This window comes from Corapipo altera, unplaced genomic scaffold (genome assembly GCF_003945725.1).
Source record: "Corapipo altera isolate COAL_440 unplaced genomic scaffold, ASM394572v1 61411, whole genome shotgun sequence".
NCBI classification, from domain to species: Eukaryota; Metazoa; Chordata; class Aves; order Passeriformes; family Pipridae; genus Corapipo; species Corapipo altera.
Genome location: NW_020884875.1, coordinates 21,860,658 through 21,886,327, shown reverse-complemented (window position 1 = coordinate 21,886,327; position 25,670 = coordinate 21,860,658). Strand labels below are relative to the sequence as shown.

Sequence of the window (25,670 nt, the reverse complement as noted above, 5' to 3'; positions counted from 1 at the left end):
GCCATGGGCAGGGACATCTTCCACTAGAACAGGTTGTTCAAAGCCCTATCCAACCTGGCCTTGAGCACTTCCAGGGATGGTGCATCCATAGCTTCTTTGGGCAACCTGTTCCAGTGCGTCACCACCCTTACAGTAAAGAATTTCTACTTAATATCTAATCCAAACCTACCCTTATTCAGTTTAAAGCCATAATCATGATTTTAATAATTTAAAAGCAGGAAGTGTTTTCATATGCATTACAGGATTCTTGTTTAAACTATGTGCTAGAGGCTTCAGTTGTGAAAAATACTTAGAATAATTTAAATATATATCTTTGTTTTGTTAAGACTCTTTGCACTGTTTTTAATCTTCACAGGATGTGGTGAAAACAAATGATGCTTCTATTCCTAAAGTTGCTAGAAGAGGAAGAAAAAGAAAGGTAACAATGCACTTAATTAGTTCCCTTACTGGAATTTTTCAGCTGTGATAATACTGGATGTTATTTTCTTTAGTGACAGATTATGCGTAAGTTGAAGTGCTTGACACCCTTCTCCCCTTTTTCAAATGTCAGAAAGATTTGTGGAAATGAAAGTTTTCCCAGAGTGTGTTTTACAAGTCTTAATTCTGTTTGAACTTGATGTGGAATATGGAGTTCCCATCTTTCCCAAAAAACCTATTACAAGTAAGAAAAAAAATAAGGTATAAACTGTTGCTAGACTGCTAATAAAACAGTGTATGTTTTAACATCTTTATCACACTGAACCAATATCTGAAATACTCCTCTTTTTTCACAAATTTGTAATTTTGTGATGTCTTCAATTTGGGAAAATCTGTGACTAGTATGTTTGTCACAGGTAAATTGTATGCTGTACCTATACTCTTCGTTGTCCTGCGTACAAGATGCTAAATTCTTGACTGTTTTTTCCAGTTGAGATTTTTCTCAATTCTTTTCATCTGTATGTATGGATAGGGAGTGTTTCTGCAGGGAAATACGTATCTTTTCATCGAGATCTTTTAAGTTCTATCCATCTTTCCAACCCAACCCCCCTGAAATGGCTGTGTAGATACAGGTCATTATGTCCCATTGCTGCAGGCCAACATACAATTTTTCATGGTGAATAACATTGGTCCGCAGAGCTGGAAGCAGGTATTTTTCTGAATAGCTCCACCTGTTGCCTTGATACTTTGATGCAGCTTGGGTGATGATGGGATACTGTAAGAGTATTTGGGAGGTGGAAACATGAACTTGCCTGCTTAAAACTGGGTTTTGGTGTGCTGTTATGGTGATCTAAAAATACTTACAAGTAATCTCCTTGCTTTATTGTACCAAGATAAGTTTGTTCTGAAGATGAATGGGCTGGTTGAATTTATATGAAACATTTCTTATCAGGTAGTGATGGTATGGAGAGGGTCAAATTAGTAATACTTAAATATAATCTGTTACTGAATTTGGAAACTTTTTCATGTGTACAACCAATAGCATAATAATTTATTTCTAGAAGTTTAAAACTGTTGTTTGAGAAAGTAATTGAGATACTGAGGTCATGTATTTTTTTCACTTGTGAAATTCATTCTTTAAATTAGTCTGAAAAACGAGCTGAAGCTGAGGAAGCAGCAGTGGGAGCAGCAGCAGCTCCTATGCCAGTGTCTCCAAAAGTAAGCCCCAAAAGAGGAAGACCAGCAGGTAATTTCAGAAGAATTATCTAATTTTTTTCACCACAGAAATATCTGTGTAGAATTAGTCAGGGAGTTGTCTCCTTCCCCTAAAGTACTACAGAGTATTTTATGCTAAAGGTGGGCTAATAGATTGTAATGAGAACCTCATCTCAAACTGATGAATTTAGGACATAAATGGATTTAAATTGTTAGCATTAATGCTCAGTCTTTGAAATTAAAGACTGGTTTTGGATACAATTATTACCTTTAGAAAAGCCTTCTTCATAAAATACTGCTAAAGTATAAATATGTGATAAGAGCTCTCTCTGCATTTTTGCTCCATAAAGGTTTATATGCATTAAAGGTCTACAAACTACTTTGATTGTGTTAGAATATCCATAAAACGCAAGAGAACTGGGAGAACAACAAACCTGTAGGTGGAGCTCTGAGGACAAGAAAAAAACGCTAAGAGCTGGAGAGACTTGTTTAAAAAGATGTTTATGACAGTCTGTAGGTTGATAGACAAATTAAAAAACAATACAACTGAATTTTTTAAAATGTATAATTGGAATCATTTGGTGACACTATAGTACCTGTTTCTTTCCAAGTAGCAATGACCTATTGTAAGTTTTATGGTAAGCTTGCAGATTATCTTGATCATTAACTAATACAAAAGAAAACAGTTCTTGCAGCAGTTAAGTACGTTGTATGAGCATCTAGCCAGGGAAACAAATAATTTAGTCATCTGTATCTGCTGACAATGTAAAAACAGTGCAACCACAGTTAAATAGACTTATTTACTTTTGCCTTGGGAGTTGTTAGGAAATTTTAAATATTAATTCATGCCCCTCTGTCATTTCATTACATGTACCAAATGTACATCTTTAATATTTGTGGTTTTATCTTTACCATTTTTTTGCTGTTTTTTACTAACTGCTATCTGTAAGAGCAGGAAAGGATTTATAAGAGATGCTTTTGCCTCCAGTATAAAATACCTTTTTGGAAAGTGTACTATAAAGCCTTTTCTGGTGTTGATATGATGCCCTCATCTCTTGTTAAGCAGTGCTCCGTGCTAAGACCAACAAGACTTTAAATAGTGAGTGTTAGGTTTCCTGACCACATGTTCACTGTGGTACTGGAAAAGCATTTGAAGTATATAGATGCCAAGAAGACAGACATGCTGTTTGTCTTACTCCTGAGAATGTGCTGAGTCTGAGGAAATGCAGGGGTTTGATCTGCACTATAGTGTGGTGGTAGAACTTCCTGACAGTGGGTTGTTACCATGAAGAGTGATAGAAGTCCCATGATACATCTAAAAATATGGATAACAAACTGTATTAATGTGGGCACTAAGTGCATTCATTCTCTAATTTCAGACTTTCTCGCTGTCTAATTTAAGACTTGTTTGTATTAGTTATGCAATGTGTGAAACAAATCTAACTGCGTGGTTTGTAAAAAGCACAAGAATTGGTAGTTGGAGCCTGTGGCTGAAAAACACCAAAGTTTTTAATTTACCAGTCAGCTAAAAAACTACCAACACTTTAACTTATTCGATTTAAGGGTAGCTTATGTCTGTTGAGTAAGAATCTTTCCACATAGACAAGGAGTAGGTGGTGGCAGTGGACTAACCTGTTATTTCTGTATAACTACTAGCTTCTGAAGTAAAAGTTCCAAAACCAAGAGGGAGACCCAAGTTGGTGAAACCGTCATGTCTTTCAGAGAGTGACCTGTGAGTTACGTTTTTTTCCTTAATTCTAAAATTAAAGATTCTTCATTGTAAACAGTGTTGTTCCTTATGTTAAGACTTCATAGTTAGCTGTGAGTTCCTGACAGTTTTTACCCCATTAGTGCTCAGTATGAGTTACTGTTTCTGTTGATGTAGTTATAATACAGAGTAACTCAAGGTACTACATTTCTGGAACAAGCGACAGAAAATCTTGAATTTCCTAACTTTTAAATTCTGCGCAAAATTCCTGCTGAGCAAAGAGGAAAGATATTTACTTAGAGAAAATACAAGATCACACAAAAGTGAAATAGCGATTTCTTTTTCTTGCATTTTTTGTTTCAGAAGCCTCTTCTGATGGAATTCCAACCCTATTAGTTACCTAAATTTTGGTTTTGCTGTCTTCAGTTCTTATGTCAAGTCCTTAGTGCTTCTGCAAACTCGAGGAAAAGTTGGGCATTGGTTTACTTTTCTATAAATTAGCAAATGCACAGTTTTGGTATATGTACACCTTAAATAGGGGTACTTTATAAACCTAGTTTACAGTATATGCACTCTTGGTCCTGCAGACCCATATGTATGTGGAGAACCTGCTGAGCACGAACTTCTTAGGTTTGAATCTATGCACTTATATTAAAGTTAGCTTCATTGGAGCCTCCATACTATTACTTATTTGTATGGGTTTTTTCCCCACAGTTACTGGGCTTTAATTTTAGAAGAAGACAAAGTATTTTTTCAAAAGCATTAAATTAACCAAAAGTGAATTAATTTCATAATTTTTAATATTCTGTGATTAAAAAAATGAGCTTACTGAGTTAAAATGTCATTTTTAAAGTCGCTGTAGGTAGTGGACATGGTGCCTAAATACCTTTCATGTTTTAGTGTTAATGAGGAGGAGAAGGCAAAGAAAAAAGGACCAGAAGAAAAGCCCAAAAAGCAAGGGAAAAAGGATGAGGAGAGTCAGAAAGAAGAGGAGAAATCAAAGAAGGAATTTGATAAAAAGGAAGGAAAGAAAGAGGCTGAACCAAAAAGGAAAAATGTTACGAAAGTGGGTTCTACATCAGCTTCTGATTCTGAAGATGAAGAAGAACAAGAAGGGGACAAGGTATACTTTTGCTTTCCTGACAAACTTATTATAAAGGAAAGTAGTATCACTGAAGATCTTTCTTCAAGTTAAAGCTAGATCTTAGTGAAGTTTGTAGTCCTGTGACTTGGCTTACAGATGTATAGAACAGAAGTTTCAAAACTTAATTTCCTCAAATAATTCTTGGAGGAACTTGTAGTATTTTCTAAGAAAAGCATCTTTTCTTAGATGCTTTAAGACTTTATATGTAGCCTTTATTTTGTCAGAAGGCTTTTTTTTTTTTTCATCTATGTTCCTTGAAACACAGATGTTGTTTTCCTTGGGTGCATCTGGAGAACATTTGGCTTGAAATCACATTTTTGAAAGGTACAAAGCTGTCCCTAGCCAACAATTTGTAATGTCTTCATTTTTCTAGTCCTTAGCATTGCCTTCCAATGAAAAGAAAAAAGGAAGAAAAGACTAATGAAATTACATTTAATTTCAGAGAAAGCCACCTTTTGTCAGGTTGCTCCATGGAGCAGAGAAAGATACTTAGTGTAGGTAGGTTTATCTGTTTATGGAAACAATAATTTAATAATCTTGCTTTTCTCTTTCCAACCATTAAATCCCAAATAACAGAAGAAAAAAGGTGGAAGAAGCTTTCAGGCAGCTCACAGAAGGGGCATTGTAAGAGGCCAACATGAGAGAGAAGTAACAGAAAGAAAACGTAAACAGGAGGAACAGACAGAATCTGAATCGTGAGTGTATTTTAACATGTGATGCCCACAAGTTGTCGGAATACTTTAAACCTAATGGGAGGGGACAATATTTGAAAAACTTCTGAACTTGTTTGCACTGTGTTCTGTTTTTCTCCCCTTGCCTTTTTGTTTTTCTATTTTTTCTTTTTAAGGGGAGAGTAAAAAGTTCCTCTAAACCATATATTCTTTTGTGGGAGGATGGGAAGAATTGAATATACAAATTAAGTGATGTCAATCTTTCAGTGACTTGGAATCCCTAGCAGAGGACAACTGGTGGGTTCTTTTTAGAACTAACCTAAGAATAACCATGTACAAAGGGGTCAGTGTGAAAAACTGTTCCGGACAGCCGTGTATTTTTCTTACAATTTTTAGATACATTAGATTGACAACTGGTAGGACCTCTTAATCCATGGTCATGGATTTTTGATCAGATATGGAATGCTTAGGGTTATCTGGATAACATTTCCTTCTCTGTCTGGCAACTGGAGCACACGCTGTCAGACAGAAGAAGTTAAAAAATTAAGCCTTATTCTACTCTAGCACTGCAAAGCCAGTTGAGTGATACCAAGAGCAGTCTGCATTTGGAAAATAATTTAGCACAAATGAATCAAGCATAAGAATGGAGAGAAGATCCTGCCAGAAACTGGGGGGGAAGGAGGAGGGGAACAATAGGAAGAAATCTGACTCATTTTCAAGAGCTTTTCTGCAAATGAATGAAGAAGCTGCCACCACAAGGGCATGATGTTCCCATCCCCACAGTTGGTGGGAGGGCAGAAGAAAGGGAGAACAAGGTAAAAATTTGGAGAAAAAGGAAGAGAATAATGGTCCCCTTTACCTGTAACAACAAAATCCTACCTTTTTTCATTTCACGTTCATTAACAAGAATCTAGTTTTGTGTGGGTCTTTTTTTTTTTTTTTTTAATCCTCCAGCCCCTTTTTTTTCTCCTCTTCCTGTCACTCCTCTGGAAACCTAACATAGTTATTCTACTTGCCTGTAGCAAACTTAAACGTTTCCAACTTTAGAGATATTAAATTGTCCTTAGAAGCTTAGCAGCTCTTAATATATCAGTATTTAACTCTGACACATGCTGATTGATTTCTGCAATCGAACTAAATCAAGTCATATATTGATTTAGTTCTAATAATCAAATTTCTGCTTTTAAATGGGTGTCATATTTTATGCATTGGAGTGTAGATAGATTTTTGTTTCAGTAAGATAAATGAGAAGTAGATTCTGAAGGCATAATGAATTTAATTATAACTGATGACTAATATCACAAAACTCAATATTGACTAAAAATAATATAGACTGATATGTGTTTTGATTACTTAGCTTGTCAGCATGGTATCTATTTTCTGGTCTTTGTAGCTACTTCGTTAGTATTTATTTAATTAAAGTGCTTTACACCATACAGTTTGTCTCTGCTGTTAAGATTGTGCTGCCAGTTGAAGCAAACTAGTTTTATGTACTTTGAAAGTGTTGATTCTATAACTGGATAGATTATGAAAGAAACATGGAGGATAAGACATACAGGCCTACATATTACTGTGACAGGAAGTAAATTAGTCACAGGACATTTAGTTATGACATGCTGAAAGATGCAAATTCTAAAATGAGACCTTTAAACCCCTCAGTAAGACAAGACTGAGGAATTGCTAAACAGGAGTTCATGATCTTCTCTGAGTAAGGAGTTTAAAAGTGTGTTTGAAAGATTTCTGCCTGTGTTCATACTGTAACTGAGATGGAGACAAATTTTGTTTTGCTTTTCATGATCCCCAGCATTATTTTCAGTGATACAATTGGAGAAAGATCCAGGAGATTTCAATGCATTTGCAGTAAATCTTTTTTCCTTATTACTACTTTTCTCAGCAATATTTAAATTATTACTGATATATTTATGGTCACGTGTAAGATATGTTTACTGTTACATTTAATTATTTGAGAAAATCAGTTATATAGGAACTGATTATGATTAATTGATCTTTCCATTCCCCATGGAAATGTCAAATGGTTTTGCTCTTTTTGTTATCCTCATAAAAATATTTTCCTTCTCCAAAAGTTAGTTCTGTACAATGCCATTTTACCAATTTATACATGCAACCCCCCAAAAAATACGGTTTGGAAATGTGACTTGTTTTTAAAATCCTGTAATTTGCTGCTTCTAGGGAAAAGCAGCTGTGAGTAGGAGGATTTAGCAGCAGTATCTTAGCTAATTAATTTGGTTACTTTATTTCAGCCTTTGAAAACCCCGGTTTGTCTCTTTGTGTTCTTGCATGTCAATATTTTACTGAGGTAATGCTTCAAAATATTGCATCTCATCCAAAAATTAGGAAAAAAAGTATGAAAAGCAGGATGTACAACATTGGAAAAACACTTTTTAACATTTTTCATAGGCAGAGTAAAGAAGAAGGCAAGAAAGCAGAAGTTAAGAAGATTGAGAAGAAGAGAGGTTAGTTTAAAGAAGCTAAACAATACTTCTTGGTTATATTTTGGGCAGAATTTTTCCTGCATAAGATAATTTACTGCTGAGGGTGGTTGTGTGGGCTGGGATGTCTGATCCATTCAGGTCAGTGAAACAGTGCATTTCTTGCCTGTGTTCTTTCTTTCTGAAGTGCATTAGAACAGGGCTTGGCTATTCTGACTACTGTCATTTGAGTTTTTGAGCCTTGGTCTCTTCTGTTCGTGAGCAAGAAACAAAAGCTTTTACTCTTTGAACTGAATCACTTCAGTTATTCCCATCATTTTTTCCTTTCTGTCTTCTCATAACACTGTACTCTGAGAGACCTCTTGAAAGTATTTAGATACTACCTCTTACTAAGCTGGAGGCTTAGATTCAGGTTACTGTGGTCTTCTCTACTGACCCATACTCACAGACTGACCTTCACAGGGATAAGTAACTCCTTTTTCAATACTCCCATCTTTGAGGGCAATCCAAACCACTGGCTGTAATTTGTAGTATAGTACAAATCCAGTGTCATAGACTCCAGCCACCATAGTGTCACAGCAGGGGGAAAACAAAAACTCATCCAAGATGGATTGGCCTTGAAGGATACTCTGTTTGCGTGAAGTATTGTTCAGAATACGTATCAAATCCAAACAGGCATTCAGCATGTGAATTAGAGTAGGCCACGTTTGTTCATCTTTTGCACCTACTGAAGCATGTGTACTGGGAACATTTATGGGTGGATTTGGACTTGAATCATGACCAGTTTACTGAAAACAAATCATTGATATCCAGGTGTCCTGTCTTAAGTCTTCCAGCTTTGTAACTCTTAGTATTTATTAAAACTTCTTGTTAAGCTAGCCCACAATTAGAGTGTGAAAGCTGTATATTGGAATAGAAAATTCTTTTCAGTTTTAAGTCCTAAGGAGAAAACTAAGTGGGTTGCTAATAATGTTCAGTTTTAAAAAAACTGTGTACTTTATTTCTGATAGTAAGCCCTACGGTGTATTTATTGTGCACCTGCATGTAGGATGCCTGCCCATATTCTTCTGCTTTCTGTGTGAAGTTTATATTTGTAGAATCGTTTCTGCAAAAACAAATCTGATATTATTGTCAAATATTCATACATACTATTTTAATCTTCAGAAACATCAATGGATTCTAGGCTTCAAAGGATACATGCAGAAATAAAGAATTCCCTGAAAATTGATAATCTGGTAAGTATATTTTTTTAAAAACTGATTTATATGTGAAATGGTTATGTGCTTGTTTTTAAATAATATTCTGAAAATGAGAGGAATTCTTTAAATTTGAAAGATAACTGCTGTTTAAATGTGGTTACTGTGGGCAGTGAAAGATGAGTGTCAGCAAATTAAATTCGTTTTATTTGAAAATACTTGATAATAAATTATTTACTTTAAACATTCAGATGGAATGATGTAAAATGAAACATCTGGTGCCAGATCAGCATGCTTAGCTGTGTGGAAACATCAGAGAGACATTGAGTGTAGTAGTAGCAGACTTCCTGATGCAAGGGCTTGGGGGTACCAGTCTACTGACTCCACTCACTATCAAGTGAGTGAAATCTGTTGCTTGTTGGAGTTTCAGATTTGGAATATTACTGGCAGATGTTTAAAGCTTTCTGATCCTAAGACTATTTATTTGCTACTGCTGGTTTTGTGTTGGCTACCAATGGTGTAGTCAGGGGATGCTTGGAAATTATGAAGCATGACTGCATGACTCTGAGAGTGATGGTCAACGTATAGGGACCCAGGTGGTGGTCCCTTTCTTGAGAAAAGAACTTGTGAAGGAATGAATAAGTGTGCTAGGAGGTAGCAGGATCCACCCAAAAGTAGTGCTGCCAAGAGGCAACCTGGCCAGCCTGGTTGAACACCATCAAACTAGGAATGGTAGCAGAGGAGGAAGTGGTGTGGAGCAGGATGGCAGTCAGATATAAACAGATGTCAGCAGAGTAATGTAAACAGAACTGACTTTGTAACCAACAGTATTCTTCTGCCAAACAGGACTGAATTGGCATGACCACATGAGCACAGAAATGAGGAAGTGCTGGCAGCACAGCATTATGAGGAAAGCTTTCAGCTTTTCTGGAATGTCAGCACAACTGTTTTTCTCTTAGGGGTGGCTTTACACTAATGCATAGAGCAGGGGGAAAAACCCAGGGGAACTGGATATCTGCAGTTGCAGGGCTGCGGTTTCACTGATATCAGAGATTCAGTGAGAAGTTCTTCAGGAAAGATGGGTGCTGGGAAGACAAGATGAAAGAACTCTGTAAAACATCAGTGGAAACTTGTGTAGCTCTGCACTGGGGCAGTTAATAAGCCAACTGAGAGCTTATGGGTCAAGATTAGGCAGACCAATATGAGTAATATCCTGAGGGTGCAAACCGCAGATCACCTAATCAGGGAGAAGTAGAGAATGAAGTCATCTTTAAACAACTGGGAGTCACCTCTGGTTCTAATTGGAGGCTTGAAACATCCTGGTATCTGCTGAAGGGGCATGAGACTTACACACCAATGCAGGAAGCTTCTGGAGTGTGGTAATTTCCTAACATAGATGATGAAAAAGGTAACAAGGCAAGACACCTGGCTGGACCTGATTTTTCTAGTCAGCAAAGAGCTGTCAGGCATTTGCAAGTCAGGGGCAACCTTGGCTGCAGTGACTGCAATGGTGGAGTTCAGGATACTGGTAGAAGGGAGCAGGGCAAAAAGGATCGCATCCCTGGACTCCGGAGAGCAAACTTTGACCTCTACAAAGATCTGCTTGGAAGAATCTCTTGAGAGACTGTAAGGGAGAGAAGATGGGAACAGGAGATCTGGCTCAGTTTTAGAAATTACCTCCTTCTCAAAGTTGATTCATCTTCACAAGTGGAAGGAATAACCAAATGTGACAGGAAGGCTGCACAGATGAACAAAGAGCTCCTGACTATAGTAAGGACACAAAAAAGGAAGCATACAGGAAGTGGAAGCAGTGATAAGTGAACAGGGAGGAATATACAAGCACTGTCCAAGCATGGAGGGATGTGCTTAGGAAAATGAAAACCCACCTCGAGTTAAATCTCGGGAGAGAAATGGGGGACAACAAAGCTTCAAGTACCTCACCAGTAAAAGGAAGACTAGGAAAATGTGAGCCTGCTGCTGAATGGGGTTGGGATCCTAGTAAAAAAGAAGGCTAAGGTAATCAGTGTCTTCACCTCAGTTTGCTAGTACAATTCCATTCAGGAATCCTAGGTCCCTGAGACCAGTGGAAAGATCAAGAATGGGAAAGCCTTGATGCTCAGAGAACAAAGATCAAAAAACAAAGTGAGACCTGATGCAGAATAAACTGAAGAGTGCAGAGAGAGCTTAATAGTGTCATTGTACATCTACACCATTTTATTTTTGAAAAATCATGGTGATGAGTGGGAGGTTCCTGAGGACTGAAGAAAGCAAATGTCACCCTCACCTTGCAGAAGGAGGGTCTAGGAAACTGCAGGCCAGTCAGTCCCATGCTGATCCCCTGAAAGGTGATGGAACAAATCCTCCTGGAAACTGTTTCCAATAACATAAAGTACAGTAAGGTCTCTGGGAGTTGTCAACATGGGTTAATGAATATGAAATCATGCTTAACCAAACTGATATCCTTCTATGGGATGATTGGCTTGGTGAACGAAGGAGAGCAGTGGACATGGTTTATGTCAAGTTTAAAAAGGCTTTTGGCACAGTCATAACAGCCTCAAAGACAGACTCGTGAAGTGTGGACTAAGATAAGTGGATAGGAAGGTGGACTGAAAACTGGCTGAACAGCAGGGCACAGAAGACTGATTTGTAGCAGAGAGTCCAGCTACAGACCAATCACCAGTAGTCAGTACTATTAAAATATCTCATTAATGACTGGGATGATGGGACAGACCACACCTATAGCAAATTTGAAAATTATATGGAACTGAAATTAGGGATTGGATGGGAGTGCTGCCATCCAGAGAGACTTGGACTGGAAAAATGGGCCTTCAGGAACTTCATGAACTTAATTTCCAGTTCTGCACCTCTGGACAACAACCCCATGCACCAGCACAGGCCAGGCACTGAGTGGCTGGAAAGCAGTTTGTGGGAGAATGACCTGAGGTGTTAGTAGACACCAAGCTTAGCATGAGCCACCAATCTGCTTCTGTGGCTAAAGTGGCAGCCAGCATGCTAGGCTGCATTAGAGTTGCCAGAACATGGGAGGAGGTGGTGGGTGCCTGGATCCTGTTTTGGGCTCCCAGGAACAACAGAGATATGGACCTACTGTAGGGCACCCACCTAAGGGTCACAAAGATGGATTAAGGGCTTGGAGCATGTGTCATAGAAGGGGAGGCAAAGAGAGCTGGGAGTGTTCAGTGTGGAGAAAATGTGAAGATAAGAAAGTGATGAGTGTGAGTGAAGTATGGCAGCATGAGGAACAGCAAGCTGCTACAACTTGGGAATACGGAGTTGTTTTGGGTTTTGGAAGCAAGGTTCTGGTAGTGAGGGCAGGGGGCTGTCTTGTGCTGGATAGCTCCAGCCTGCTCCAGTGGATGAACCCTGCAGGGCGTGGCTGAGCCCTTCAGCCAGGATGGAGATGCATCAATGAAAATTTTCTTGAACAGAGAGCAAAACACACTGGGCAGAGAAGAGGAGGTGGGGAGGAAGAAGTGAGAAACAGCAGAGGAAGCACCAAGGTAAAAAATAAGGGAGGAAGTGCTCTGTGTTGTTGGAATAGATATTCTTCTTGCAGCCTGTGGAAGAGACCACACTGTCACCTGTTGAGAACTCATGCTGGAGATTGGTCTGAAGTACTGCAGATCATGGGGAGAGCCCAACCTGAAGCAGAGGAGACTGTGTGAGGGAAGGAGTTGCAGAGAGGATCTGTGATGTACTGACCCTCTGCAACTGTGCACTGCTTGGGCTGGGGAGGGGAGTCTGGAGTGAGGTTGAGCATGGGAGAGGGAGGGAAAGAAAAGTATTGATTTACTGTTTGTCTTGGTTTCTCACAACCCACATCTATTTTAGTTGGTGATAAATTAATTTTCCTAAGTAGAGTCTGTTTTGCCCATTACAGTAACTGGTAAGCAATATCCCTGTCTTTATCTTGACCATGAGCTTTCTCATCCTGTTTGCAGTGGCTGTTGTGGACATCTGGCTGCCAGCCAAGGCTAACACCACAGTGTTAGTATGAAACATTCGTTTCCAGTGTTGCCTGTTCTTAAATTATTTTATTAAATCTATGCCAATACTTTGTCTCAAAAAATAGTTCACCTTAAATAAAATTCAGAAAGCTTTTACTTCAAAATTTTTTCATGATTTGGCCTAAATCATTCTGTCATGAGCCAAATAGTAAATTTTTTTAATACTGATTTCCTTTGAGAACAGGAGCTACAACTTTATACAAGATACAGAAGATTATTGTGGCTTGTACCAGCAATGACTCTTTTGAGTTCTAAGTAGTAATTAAAATAAACAAGACTAGCAGAAGATAAGGAAAATGAGAACTAAGTATTATAGAAAGAAGACTTTAGTACACTAGTTCTTAAAAATGCATCAGAAGTTCACATAATTCCTTCTGTACGTCCTGTGTCATTCATCAAACTTTTAACTGAAAAATCTACAAAGACACAGTTCTCTATATTAACTACAGTCCACTTAATATGCTTTACTACCTTCCCAGTGGCAAATCACTTGTGAAAAATTGTGCATGGTAAAGACTGACTAGACAGAACAGCTGCAAGCATAGAAGTACTAGAATTATGAAACTAGCATAAAACTTGAGTTTGTATTTTGAAAGGATAAAATTCTTTTTAAATGTTACAAGTTACTCAGATACCATCTGCCTTTCATGGAAGTAGCTCAGAGGCAACTGGTGTTAAATTTTTGTTTGCAAGTTTGACTACATAAAGTATCCTACAATTAAGTACATAGTCAAATTAAGGATGTTATAGGAAGGTGTCAGTGAGCATGGAAATTAATTTAATATGGCTACTAAAGATTACTAACATGTCAGTTAAGTCTTCAAACTAATTTCTTGTTTATATATAGGATGTGAACAGGTGTATTGAGGCTCTTGATGAGCTTGCATCCCTTCAAGTCACAATGCAACAAGCTCAGAAACATACGGAGATGATTCTAACTCTTAAGAAGGTGAGATTTGCAATGTTAATTAAAGTAACCTATATGTTTTTTTAAATTGATATCAGCTTTCTTTTATTACTGGGATACTATGTCTACAGTTCAAGAATGATGCAGACAGGCTGGAGAGGACCTAAAGGAAGGCCATCAAGATGATCAAAGGGCTGGAGAACCTCCCTTTTAAGGAAAGACTGAAGGGTTTAGTTCTTTCCTTCCTGAAGGGAGGACCTCATCATAGTATTCCAGCACCTTAAAAGGCAGCTGCAAAGAGAGTGTCAAAGCTCTCTCTTCATAAGGAGACATATGAGGAAGATGAGGTGTAATGGGTACAAGTTGCACTGGGAAAGGTTTTACCTTGATATTAAAAAATAAATTTTTTTACAGTGAGAGCAATTGTTCACTGGAACAGCCTCCCCAGGGATGTGGAGGAGTCCCCATCGCTGGAAGTTTTCAAGATGCAGTTGGACAGGGGGTTTGATTAATCTGATCCAGGTTCTCTTTTCCATGAAGGGTTGAACAAGGAGATCCCTCAAGGTCCCTCCCCACCTGGCAGTTCTTAGTTTCTATGACACGTCAGAGAATGGGAAAATCTGTCATTTCAGGTTAAATGAAGAATTTCATCTAGCACATAATGAAATTACATAGGCATTTAAATACCTAGGTGGAGCTCATTGTTTTATTACTTTGATTTCAGATACGGAAATTCAAAGTTAGCCAAGTTATCATGGAGAAATCTACAATGCTATATAACAAGTTCAAGACCATGTTTCTTGTTGGGGAAGGAGATTCTGTTCTTTCCCAAGTACTAAATAAATCACTTGCTGAGCAGAAGCAGCATGAAGAAGCTAACAAAACCAAAGAACAGTGGAAGAAAGGAGCAAACAAAAAGATGGAAAAGGAAAAGGACCAAACAGGTAAGTCATGTGGTTTTAGTTTTTTGTCATATAAAAGACTTAGTCTCTATTAATTTCTGAGACAGCTTCAAAACATCCATGAGATAGGAGTTCTGCCCATCTATGAAAACCTTTACATATCTGAAATAGTCAAGGATAAAACTGCTATAACTAACTTCCAAATTCAAGAGTGTAATGTTTTCCATGGCCATATTATTTCTTATTACCTGAAGGAAAAGGCTTTTGTAAAAATTGAGTTTAGCATTTTTTACTTCTTTAAATTTTCTAACTTGATTCCATTACAGGATAAAAAAAAACAATTAGACATCAGGTAGAATTACATACTACCATTGTTGCAGTTTAACCCCAGCCAGAAACCAAGCCCCCATGCAGCCACTTGCTCAGTTACCCACCAGTGGGATTGGGGAGAGAATCAGAAGGGTAAGTGATAGAAAACTCACAGGTTGAGATAAAGACAATTTAATAGGAAAAGCAAAAGCAAAACAAGGAATTCATCCATCCCATGGGCATGCAGGTGCTCAGCCATCCCCAGGAGAGCGGGGCCCCATCACGCATAACAGTGACTTGGGAAGAGAAATACCATCGCTCCAAACATCCCTCCTCTTCCCCCTGCTTCCCCTCAGTTTATATACTGAGCATGATGTCATATGGTACAGAATATCCCTGTGGTCAGTTTGGGTCACCCTCCCAGCCACCCATGCACCCCGAGGCTCCTTACCAGCATTGGCATTATGAAAAGCAGAAAATTCCTTGGCTCGGTGTAAGCCCTGCTCAGCAATGACAAAAACATCTCTGCATTATGAACCTTGTTACCCTATTACCAACCCAACACAAATCCAAAACACAACCCATACTAGACACTGTGAAGAAAACTAACTCTACCCTAGCCAAAACCTTCCATTCCTCCCACACCTAGACTTCCACCTGTCAATGGAACTTGCAGCTGCTTCATTCCCTTCATTAGCCTCTTCCTGTATCATGCACGCTCTACCTTGTGTAGCAGCAACTTTTAAGTGCTTCTGTACTACTCCTGTGATGCAACTTCAGTAGTTCAGTCTAACAGAACTACTATTATGTCAGAATAAATGTCTATGCTCTTAACAGTACTATCGCAGATAAATCAATAATGTACAAGTACAGCATAATATTGAAAGCTTTCCATAGTAAGCATGCTCAGTAATACATCAGTAGTAAAATAGATACTACCTTTTTAAATATGTTCAAATGTATTTAAATCCTTGAAAATGTAGGAATTCAACCCATCTGTTTAAATTATTTAGATCTTTAATCTCCACAAGCACCTCACAGAAATTATATTTACTTTGAACTTGAACTGTGGGAGCAAAACTGTTTTAGGTAATCATTTGAAAATTACACACCTGGATCTGGAATAAACAAATTACTGTAATTGAGATGATAAAGGATGCCAAGGATTCAGAAAAACTGTAGTTGATATGCTACTTTATTTGTATTTGCTATGGAAGCAAGGATGATGATAAAATCCAAACATTTAATGGTGAGAGAATGTGTGATGTAGTAGATGTTCCATACAGATCTTTCCCCAAACCAATGATCAGCACAACGAATACGTTAACAAAGGGCTAAACTGAAAGACTTCCTGCACATTGTCTGGCTAGTGAAGCCACTCCAGATAAGGTTAACACAACTTCAGCAAGACAGTAAAATACCATATTGTTACCCAGTCACAGAGAATGGAAAGAACTTCTGTCAGCGTAGGGGGATTTATTTACTATAAAGAGAAATTCTGATCCTTATGTGCACTCTTCTGCCCAAACTGAACTGCTGAACTATGACTGTCTTTACAAAACACAATAATGTAATTGATTGTACTTGATGTACAGCATCAGATTCCTTTTAGTAATAAGAGATTATAGCATTTACTGTTTTATTAAATGCCTCCCATGGCATTCAAGTTGAGAATTGATTCTGAGCAAGTGTAAACAGATACACTACTAGAATGTCATCTTTAAATGATCTTGTCTGTTTTTTAGCATGTCTTAGCTTGTAAGAATTCAGATGAGAAACATCGTGAATTTTTTTCTTGCTGTAGTACAGTAGTTTAATAGAGGTTTTTTTTTTTTATAAACCTAGAACTTTCAAGTATAGGATTCAGTTCTGACTTAGTCATTTGTTCCTCAGCAGTTCACTCAAAATTCACTGGCTTGTAATGTCAGAGCAAAGCATGTAGTCATGACCAAAATTAAGTTAGGTATTCCTGCTTGGACTTCACTAAATACAGCTTCTACTCCGTATTTTGTTTTCCTGCTTGAAAATTGCATGCTATAACTAGCCACTTTTACTTTTTATATGCACTCTCGTATTTTGATTACACACATTCATTTGTTAGAGTTGAGAGTAAATGATATGTGGTGGACTATTAACTTTTACAGTTAAAAGTATCAAGAATCCCCATAAGTGGTCTGACCAAGTTAGAATAGTAAACAGAATTCACTGCTGAAGTATATTCTTTGACTGGTCAGAATACAAACAAGCATTAGTCCTATATCTGTAGCATAGCAAGCACAAGAAGAACTTGAAATTGCATGAAAGATATACGCTGTTCAATTCCCATTACTAGAATTGTAGGATGAGGCACTTTGCATGGAATTTTCAGGAGTTGAAACCATATCAGTTGCTGTCTTTTGTATTGTTTCAGGTGTGTGTGTATCAAGGTGAGGGGAAAACACTTATAATGCTTGATTTGATAAAGAAATTATCTGGGACTTTTGAGTACAGTTTTGCTGTCTGCAGTACTGCTTTCCTGCACTTTCATTTTAAAGGTTCAAAGGTTCTGAATGGAGGGTCTGAAGCCCAGGACACCAACCAGTTACAACACAATGGAGAAAGCGCTGAGGAAAAGAAAGATAGGCATGAAGTTGGCAGTAAGAAAAAGTGAGTTAATAACCTTGCTGAGCTAAGGTTCTGTTCTGGTCTAGCTTAATGATGTAAAATAGAACAGCAGTAGATTGAGGTGACTTAACCATGTTGGCATACTGTTTTCTTCACTGAATTTTGTCTCAACTTCAGAGAATGATAATAGCAAGTAAATCATCTGTTTAAGTTTTGAATTTACATTTTAAAAGTTATCTCACTGACTGCTGTAGTGGAGACTTAACAAAATTGCAGGATGTCCTGTTGTAGGAGAAAATCAGCATGTGGTGGAACAGGGCAAAGTAAAAGCTTTTTCCTTTATTTTAGACTACTCAATGCTATTAAGTTGGAAGCAAAGGAAGCCTGAACCCAATCTTGTAGAAACTAATGGGATTTATCAATTTTTTTGTGAATTCATGTATTCTCATCAATAGCCAAGCTGCTTTAATTAGTATTCTACAGTGTAGCTATAGAATTGCTCAAATGCAGATAAACTGCAAGCTAGAACATAGACCAGAGAAATTCCAGAACTTTGAATGCTTATTGATGCACTTACCATTTCCAGGCAGAAGTCCTAAGAGTACTTGAATTTGTCAGGAGGTTAAGTATTTAAACCTTGGTCTTACTAAAAAATGCTGTTTTGTAAACAGAACAGGCAGGGAATCTCTTACAGCATATGGAGAAATACACAACAGAATGTGGCTTCATGCAGGTAAACTTAAACACAACAAAACAAAAAAACGCCTTAAGATGAAAATTAATTTGGTATTTGATATGAGCTGTCCTCAGAAGTACTGACTTCTGATTACACAGCTTTCAGAAGTTTGGGAGTTTTTGACCAATGATGCCAAATATTCATTTGGTCTGAGCAAGCAGCATGCTACAGGAACATAGTGGAGTCGCAAGTGTAGGTTCCTCATGCAGGTTAGACATTGTAAACTGCTGCTTAAATAAGTGATTTGGCCAAATCACACAGTGTGGTACTAACAAGGTGCAACACTCAAACTGCTTGGCATTAACATCAAGGCAGTTCAGTAGTTCAGTTCTATTCCTCTAGTAGAATATACTTGGCCAAGTATTTAAAAAAACAAACAACTACTAAACTTGCTTGTCCAGGGTAGAATATTTTCATGGCCTGCTTCTTTCCTCATTCTTCTTCTAGAACCTGACAACACTTGGATTTTTGAGTGGCAGGAAGACAATCTCAGTCAGATTGCCCTTTGTATTTGTGATTAAAAGAATTAAGAATATTTGGGTGCATGTTTGACACCTCAGTGGACATTGGTCAAAAGAAATGTAAGGCCAGTACTCCGGACAGTTACACAACATGCCTGGAAAAGGCTGTTGCATATAGTGTTTCAAAAAAGTAACTTTGAGGCAAGACAATTTCTACCTTTAATACTTCAGTAATTGTGATTGTGTCTATAGAACTTGCAAATATATTTTCCATGCATGAGCTAGTGAGGGTATCATGTTCTGCTAATAAACATTTATATCGTTAAGTGTATGTGATGTTTGCTGTAACTTTGAATTCTGTACTTTTGACACAGTCAGTCTTTCATAAACGCAGAAAGAAACCCACTTTACAAAAAAAACTTTGTCTACTTCAGCACAGTCTCTTTGAACTTACTGTTGGCTAACAGCTGTAAACCAGATTTTATAACACCTCATGCAAATACTTGCATATTGAGAAATACATCCACATACCTGCTCTGAATTCAAGCACGCTCCAGACTCTCCATCATACAAACTTCCTTTCAGTGTTTTTCATACATTTTTATTTACAGTATTCAGTTGTTTAGAAGTGAGACACAAGTAAGCAAAATAAGTATTAGCAATGTTAAAAACACCTGTGTGGTTCCCACTGCTGACTCTAAGCATATAGTTTGTAAACCTCTTCAATCACAGGGCTATCTATTCAGTTCTGAACTTTTCTCCTGATAGAAGGGAGATATGTCTGTACCTTTCTGAAGAGGTACTTCAAAAATTTCAGAAGACTAAAGTTGTGTAATATTTCTGAACTGATTGGCACTTAAGAATATCTTTCAGTTCTTGTTTGTTAAAAATATATATTGCTGCCTGAAGTTACCTGTGTTTGGGAGACAGTGGATTGATTATTTCTGGCTATGCAGGGACATGTGGTAAGGTGTGTTAAGCCAGAGCACTTTTCCACCTAAACTGACATACCTTTGACAGCAGACTGAGGAGAACTGCTTGAATGGAATACAAATCGAGTTTTGAATGACTGCTATTCACAGCCCATCACATACATCAATAGTGATGCCCATCACTACCATCTTAGCTTCAGATATGAGGGCCTAGGGTTTTCGGTATGATACTACCGCTGGTATCACTACCAGCCTCCTTGTCCAAACTTCATCTACTGTGATAAATGTGCATCAGCATTGCTTGCTCTAGACTGTACAATCACATGGAGTAAGTCTTGCTTGCTGCATTTTTTATGGTCAATGATGTTGCATTATTTTGTTTCTAGGACATGTGAAGAGAGAGAGCTTGAAAAGACAGCAGATGATTCTGCCTTTGAAAACAAATGACATCACAGGAGCATTTTTTTTTTTTGAATTACAAATTAAAGAGGATTGTTAAGTTTTGCATTTGAAATCTATAGACTGATGAAATTCTAAATAATTTTATAAGCATAGTATTTTAAAGTTAAATTTTGTGGAATAAAAGCCCCTTTAGTCTTGGTTTTAAAGTATGTAAACACTTTTGCCAGTAGTTTTATCCAGTATTAACAGGTAACACATTTCAAAAGTCAGAAATCCCAGTTAGAAGGCAAATGCTTACAAGTTACAAGACTTAGAGTTGTAGTATATTTTTTAACTTACTATTGTATGTTTGTCTAGCTGATAGCAGGGAAAAGTGTAAATACTTCTAATTTTCCAATTGCTTCATTTGTATAAAACCTTCTCTCTTCCTATGATACTGACCTCTGTTTGTCCGTAGGTTTTCAACTCTTGCTGGGGATGTCTTTTCACTGTTTTGTAGGAGTTGAAAGCAGCGTTTTTGTAGCTGTTACAATGTTAATGTATGAGTATACCTAACTGGTTTTTTTTTTTAAATAAGTCTAGTTCTGTTTTTGCAAAATGCATTGTGCCAATTTACTGTAATGTGGCTGTATGGTATGCTTTTGGTATAGTAAATGTACTGGAAAGAGGTGTGGTGTTCTCACAGAACCTCTTGATGCACAATGGTTGGAAAACGGTGTCTTGAACGATTTACGGAATTAAAGAATTTAATAAAGAGAGAGTTGTATAGACAAAACCATTCATAGGAGCAATGAGAGTCTGATTTTAGTACTATTTTGATTTTATTGCTTTGGCATTAACTTGGGGACACCTAACTTGAATTTTAACAGAAACACCGGTAAATTATTTTAAGAAAAGTTCCTGAAGGCATGAAAGGGAACACAACAGGTACAAGTTTCTCTGGAAGCTGTTTCTGAAACACACACTTTGCCTGGTATCAGAACTAGGAACAACTTGCGTGTGGTATTTGATAGCAGGCATCCAGGTTAAAAATTAAGAGTTTAATAGTCCTAAGACTCTTCAGAGAATCACAGAATATCTTCAGTTGGAAGGGACCCACAAGGATCATCAAAGTCCAGCTCCTGGCCCTGCATGGGTCACCCCAAGTCACAGCATGTGCCTTAGAGTATCACCCAAATGCTTCATGAACTCTGTCACGCTTGGTGCTGTGACCACTTCCCTGGGGAACTTGTTCCAAGCACCCTCTGGGTGAAGAAACCTTTTTCTAATATCCAACTTAAACCTCTCCTGACAAAACTTCAGGCCATTCCCTCAGCCCTGTCACCAGTTACCACAGAGAAGATATCAGTGTCTGCCCCTCCTCTTCCCCTCACAAGGAAGTTGTGACTGCAGTGAGGTCTCCCCTCAGTCTTCTCTTCTCCAGGCTGAGCACACCAAGAGACCTCAGCCACTCCTCATACAGTTTCCCCTCAAGGCCCTTCACCATCTTTGTTGCCCTCCTTTGGACACTCTCTAAGAGCTTAATATCTTTCTTATATTGAGGTGCCCAAAACAGCACACAGTGTTCAAGGTGAGGCCACCCCAGTGCAGAGCAGAGCAGGACAATCCCCTCACTTGACCAGCTGGTGATGCTTTGCCTGATGCCCCCCAGGACACGGTTGGCCCTCCTGGCTGCCAGGGCACTAATGACTCATATTCAACTTCCCATCAAGCAGGACCCCCAGGTCCCTTTCCTGGCACTGCTTTCCAGCATCTCATTCCCCAGTCTGTATGAACATCCAGAGTTGCCCCATCCCAGGTACAGAATCCGCCACTTTCTAGTGTTGAACTTCGTATGGTTGGTGATTGCCCAGTGCTCTTAATTTGTCAAGGTCTCTCTGCAGGGCCTCCCTGCCTTCAAGGGAGTCAACAGCTGCTCCCAATTTAGTGTCACTGGCAAACTTAATCAGTATTACTTCAAGTCCTGCAGCCAAGTTGTTAATGAATATAGTGAAGAGAACTGGGCCTAAGATGGAGCCCTGTAGAATCCTACTAGTGACAGGTCACCAGTCTGATGTCACCCCATTCACTATGACCCTCTGTGTTCCACCCATGATCCAATTGCTCACATACCACATCCTGTCTTTATCCAGCTGTGTGCTGGACATTTTGTCCAGAAGGATCCTGTGAGAGGCAGTATCAAAAGCTTTACTGAAATCCAAAAAGATTACATCAACTGGCTTCTCTTGATCAACTGTGTGGGTTACCTTGTCATAGAAGGAAATCAGGTTGGATAAGCAGGACTCTCCTCTCCTGAAGCTGTGCTGGCTCTGACCAATGCCTGTATTGTCCTTCAGGTATTTTTCAGTAAATTCCAGAATAAACTTCTCTGTTACTTTACCAGGCACTGAGGTGAGACTGACAGGCTTGTAGTTTCCAAGGTCATCCTTCTTGCCCGTCTTGACAACATTAGCCAGATTTCAGTTGATAGGACCTCTCTGAATTCCCAAGACCATTAAAAAATCTTAGCAGCCTTGCAATGGTATCAGCCTGCTCTTATGAGTACTCTTGGATGAATCCCATGAGGTCCCACAGATCTAGGGATCCAGCTGAAGCAGTTGATCCCACACAGTTTCAAAGTCGACTGGGAGTTGATCATTCTCGCAGTCACGGTCCTCCAGTTCAGGGCACTGAGACCCCCGTGGGCCATCATAGGTGTTGAAGACAGAGGCAAAGAAAGCCTCTGCCTTGTCTCTGTCCCTGTTTGTGAGGTGACCATCCTCATTCTGTAACAGGCTGATGTTTTTCTGCACTGCCTATTGCCACTGACATATTAAAGAAAAACCCTCTTTTTATCACTCCCACATTTCTGGCCAGCTTCAACTGCAGCTGAGTTTTGGCTGCATGAATTTTTTCCCTACAGTGGAAAGTAGCATGTCTGTATTTCTGCCATGTTGCCTTGTCCATGCTTCCACTGGGCATACACATTCTTGGTCTGCCTTGGCTCCCAAGAAAATTCCTGCTCAACCAAGCTGGCCTCCTGCCTCACCTGGCTGGCTTACTTGAAATTGACTGCTCCTGTGCTCTAAGGAGGTGGTATTTATACACACAATACTCTGTACACTGGCTGTAATGTTAAGATGAGGCAGGATTGTGGGTTTGGTAATGTGGAAGAGCCAATAGAAGAATATTTATTTCAACATTCAAACAACACTGTTCACCAGCAGCTGGATTTATGGAGCCATTTGCTACATTTGTACTGCAGACTTCTTAATATTAGAACATGCTGCATGCTTTCTAAAGGTTTCCTCACTGTATTGAGGACTACAAATTGCATACATTTTTTCATCATTCCTTAACTATTCTGTTGTCATCTCTGTCAAGATAGAAGCACATGGGCATCAGGCATCTGTACCAGTCTTAACAAAAACACTTTGTCCATATTTACAAACTGGTACTATTTCTACTCTACCTGTGTGAAGTTGCAAGCCATCTAAAACTCTCTTTTCACTGCTCTGTCAATCAAAGGGGGAAGAAATGCTAGATGTGCCTGGGGAAAGCCTCACACTCATGAATTACTGCACAAAACACAGTGGCAGTCAATTGCAGTAGCACTTTGTAGGAACACCTTAGCTGCCTTGGAAATTAAAGTCCCAAGCTGCAAGCACTTACAAAGGTTAATGATTAAATACTGAAGCCTCTTTACAAAGCAGAACCCACTGACATGATTACTGGAAGTTAAAACTCGTCTTGGAAAGACCTTTCAGTTCAAAGCAGTATAATTAAGATTTTGAATACAGCAGTTTCCCACACAAAGTAAAAAACATGCAAATAGTTACTAAATGCTAAAATCGCTTGCAAAGCTTTTAATGTGCAAAATGAGTATGTGCTTGTGTAATGAAATGGAAGGTGTTTATATACCCCAAATGAATAGCCTTCAGGTCTTGAAGAGGGTACCTCAAGTCAAACCTGCAAGTTCAGTCACCATGGCAGCTCCCCAGTATGAAACTGTCTTTGGCAGATGGCCACAATGATTTGGCCTCCACAGATTTTGAGTTTTGGCAATCTCCAGCACTTCACAACAAACTGCTCTTAAGGGGAAATACTGACATGGCTGTACAGCTGACCATCAGACGAGCAGCATTCTCATTCAGTTTCCAAATACATTCAGTTTCCGGATTTTTCATGTTTCCACACTAGTCACGAGGTGTATTTTATTGAAACCTTAAGAAACTAAAACAACTTTCACTGTAACCCTTGAAACTGTTTTTGTAAAGATGTTAATGGAAATCCTCACATAAGCACTTTTCAATTTTGACCATCCCTTTGTATCAAGTCCCTTATACCAAAAAAAAAAGAGGTACGGTGTTATTGACAAGGATGCCAAATCCACCTAATTTTCACACAAGTGTTTTAGAGCTAACACATCTGTCACATCTGTTTCAGAGATAATGGGTCCCCATGCTGCTGCTTCAGTTGAGATGGATGCAGAGATGAAGCTCCTGATTGTGTCATACTCTGTCCATGCAGCTGCTTGGGCTTTTACTGCCTGTTTACAAACCAGAACTAACCTAAATTCACAAAATCTGACTGACTCTGACTGACTGACTTGGAAGGTCATCTCACCTTCTAAGATGCCTGAGTGTCCTTGAAGTGTGTCTCTTGAAAGATACAAATATAATTTATGAGAGTTGAGACCAACTAGGCAGTCAAACTTAAGTCTCACAAGGAATAAGGCTTATTCTTTCTTAAGAAAGAAATCACAGCTATGCACAAAATTTAAAGCAAAGTTAGCTGTGACAGCAGCATCCCTACCTTCAAGAATCAAGTTCACTACAGCTTAAAATACTGTGCAACCCTATTGAGTTGCTCATCACTCAAGTACATGGGGCTTTTGGGGTAACATTACAAGTGCCAGATTACCACTGGGAAGTGACAGTGTATATATGAGTCACATTTTGTTTTGGAACTTCACAGCAGCAGTAAATCAGAGGGACATCTCCTCTTCCTCAATACAAGAAACAGAGTTTTGTATCACCATCTTGTCAGCAAGGCAAAAACTTTGATGAGGGAAAGAAATCTCCAAGACCTTTGGGAAGTTTGAAATAACTTGAAAAGGTTCATGCTGCCTAATCACCAAATGTTTAAAAAAGATCAAAGCAAAAAGCCAACCACAAGTTCAGGTTAATGCTTTTTAGATTAAACTACTAAACACACAGAGAAGGGATTATAAAAAAAAAAACTTTCTCATTTTACATCATGAACTAATAAAGCTGCTTTGAAGTTCTGATCACCAAAAAACTCACAGCATTTAACAAGTTGCTAAAACACAAATACCCAGCTGGTGTCATAAAAATTTAGTTACAGACACTGAGTGCTATGCTGATTTCACTCAGAGGACTAATTCAGAAAGACATGTCAAATCAAGACCAGACCCAGTTGTCCTGTGACAGCTTCTGGGAAGTATCTTTAAAAACTATGACTTCATGTAACCTTTTTGTTTCCTTTGTTATTTAAATTAAATCACTAAATATGAAGTAGGACCAGGTCACACAAACAGCAAGTTTCTAATAAGAGTTCTCTGTTTTGTAGTTAAGCACTGAATGCTCCTA

General features: G+C 38.5%; 1 protein-coding gene across 5 annotated transcripts in view; it reads left to right on the top strand.

Moving 5' to 3' along the window:
* PSIP1 (PC4 and SFRS1 interacting protein 1) overlaps positions 1-20,859 on the top strand; it is a 35,301-nt gene extending 14,442 nt beyond the window's left edge. For 2 of the 5 annotated variants that reach the window (XM_027634424.1, XM_027634423.1), the window contains exons 7-17: positions 356-418; positions 1,564-1,663; positions 3,289-3,364; positions 4,241-4,463; positions 5,061-5,179; positions 7,574-7,629; positions 8,770-8,840; positions 13,674-13,775; positions 14,458-14,677; positions 17,479-17,590; positions 20,064-20,859. In XM_027634424.1, coding sequence (XP_027490225.1) covers positions 356-418; positions 1,564-1,663; positions 3,289-3,364; positions 4,241-4,463; positions 5,061-5,179; positions 7,574-7,629; positions 8,770-8,840; positions 13,674-13,775; positions 14,458-14,677; positions 17,479-17,590; positions 20,064-20,124 — 1,203 coding nt within the window. In that variant the 3' untranslated portion in view covers positions 20,125-20,859. Of the gene's footprint in view, positions 1-355; positions 419-1,563; positions 1,664-3,288; positions 3,365-4,240; positions 4,464-5,060; positions 5,180-5,719; positions 5,843-5,898; positions 6,058-7,573; positions 7,630-8,769; positions 8,841-13,673; positions 13,776-14,457; positions 14,678-17,478; positions 17,591-20,063 lie in introns of those variants that run through there. The other 3 variants (XR_003526196.1, XM_027634425.1, XM_027634426.1) reach the window with 3 other exon arrangements.
* The last annotated feature ends 4,811 nt before the right edge of the window (positions 20,860-25,670 follow it).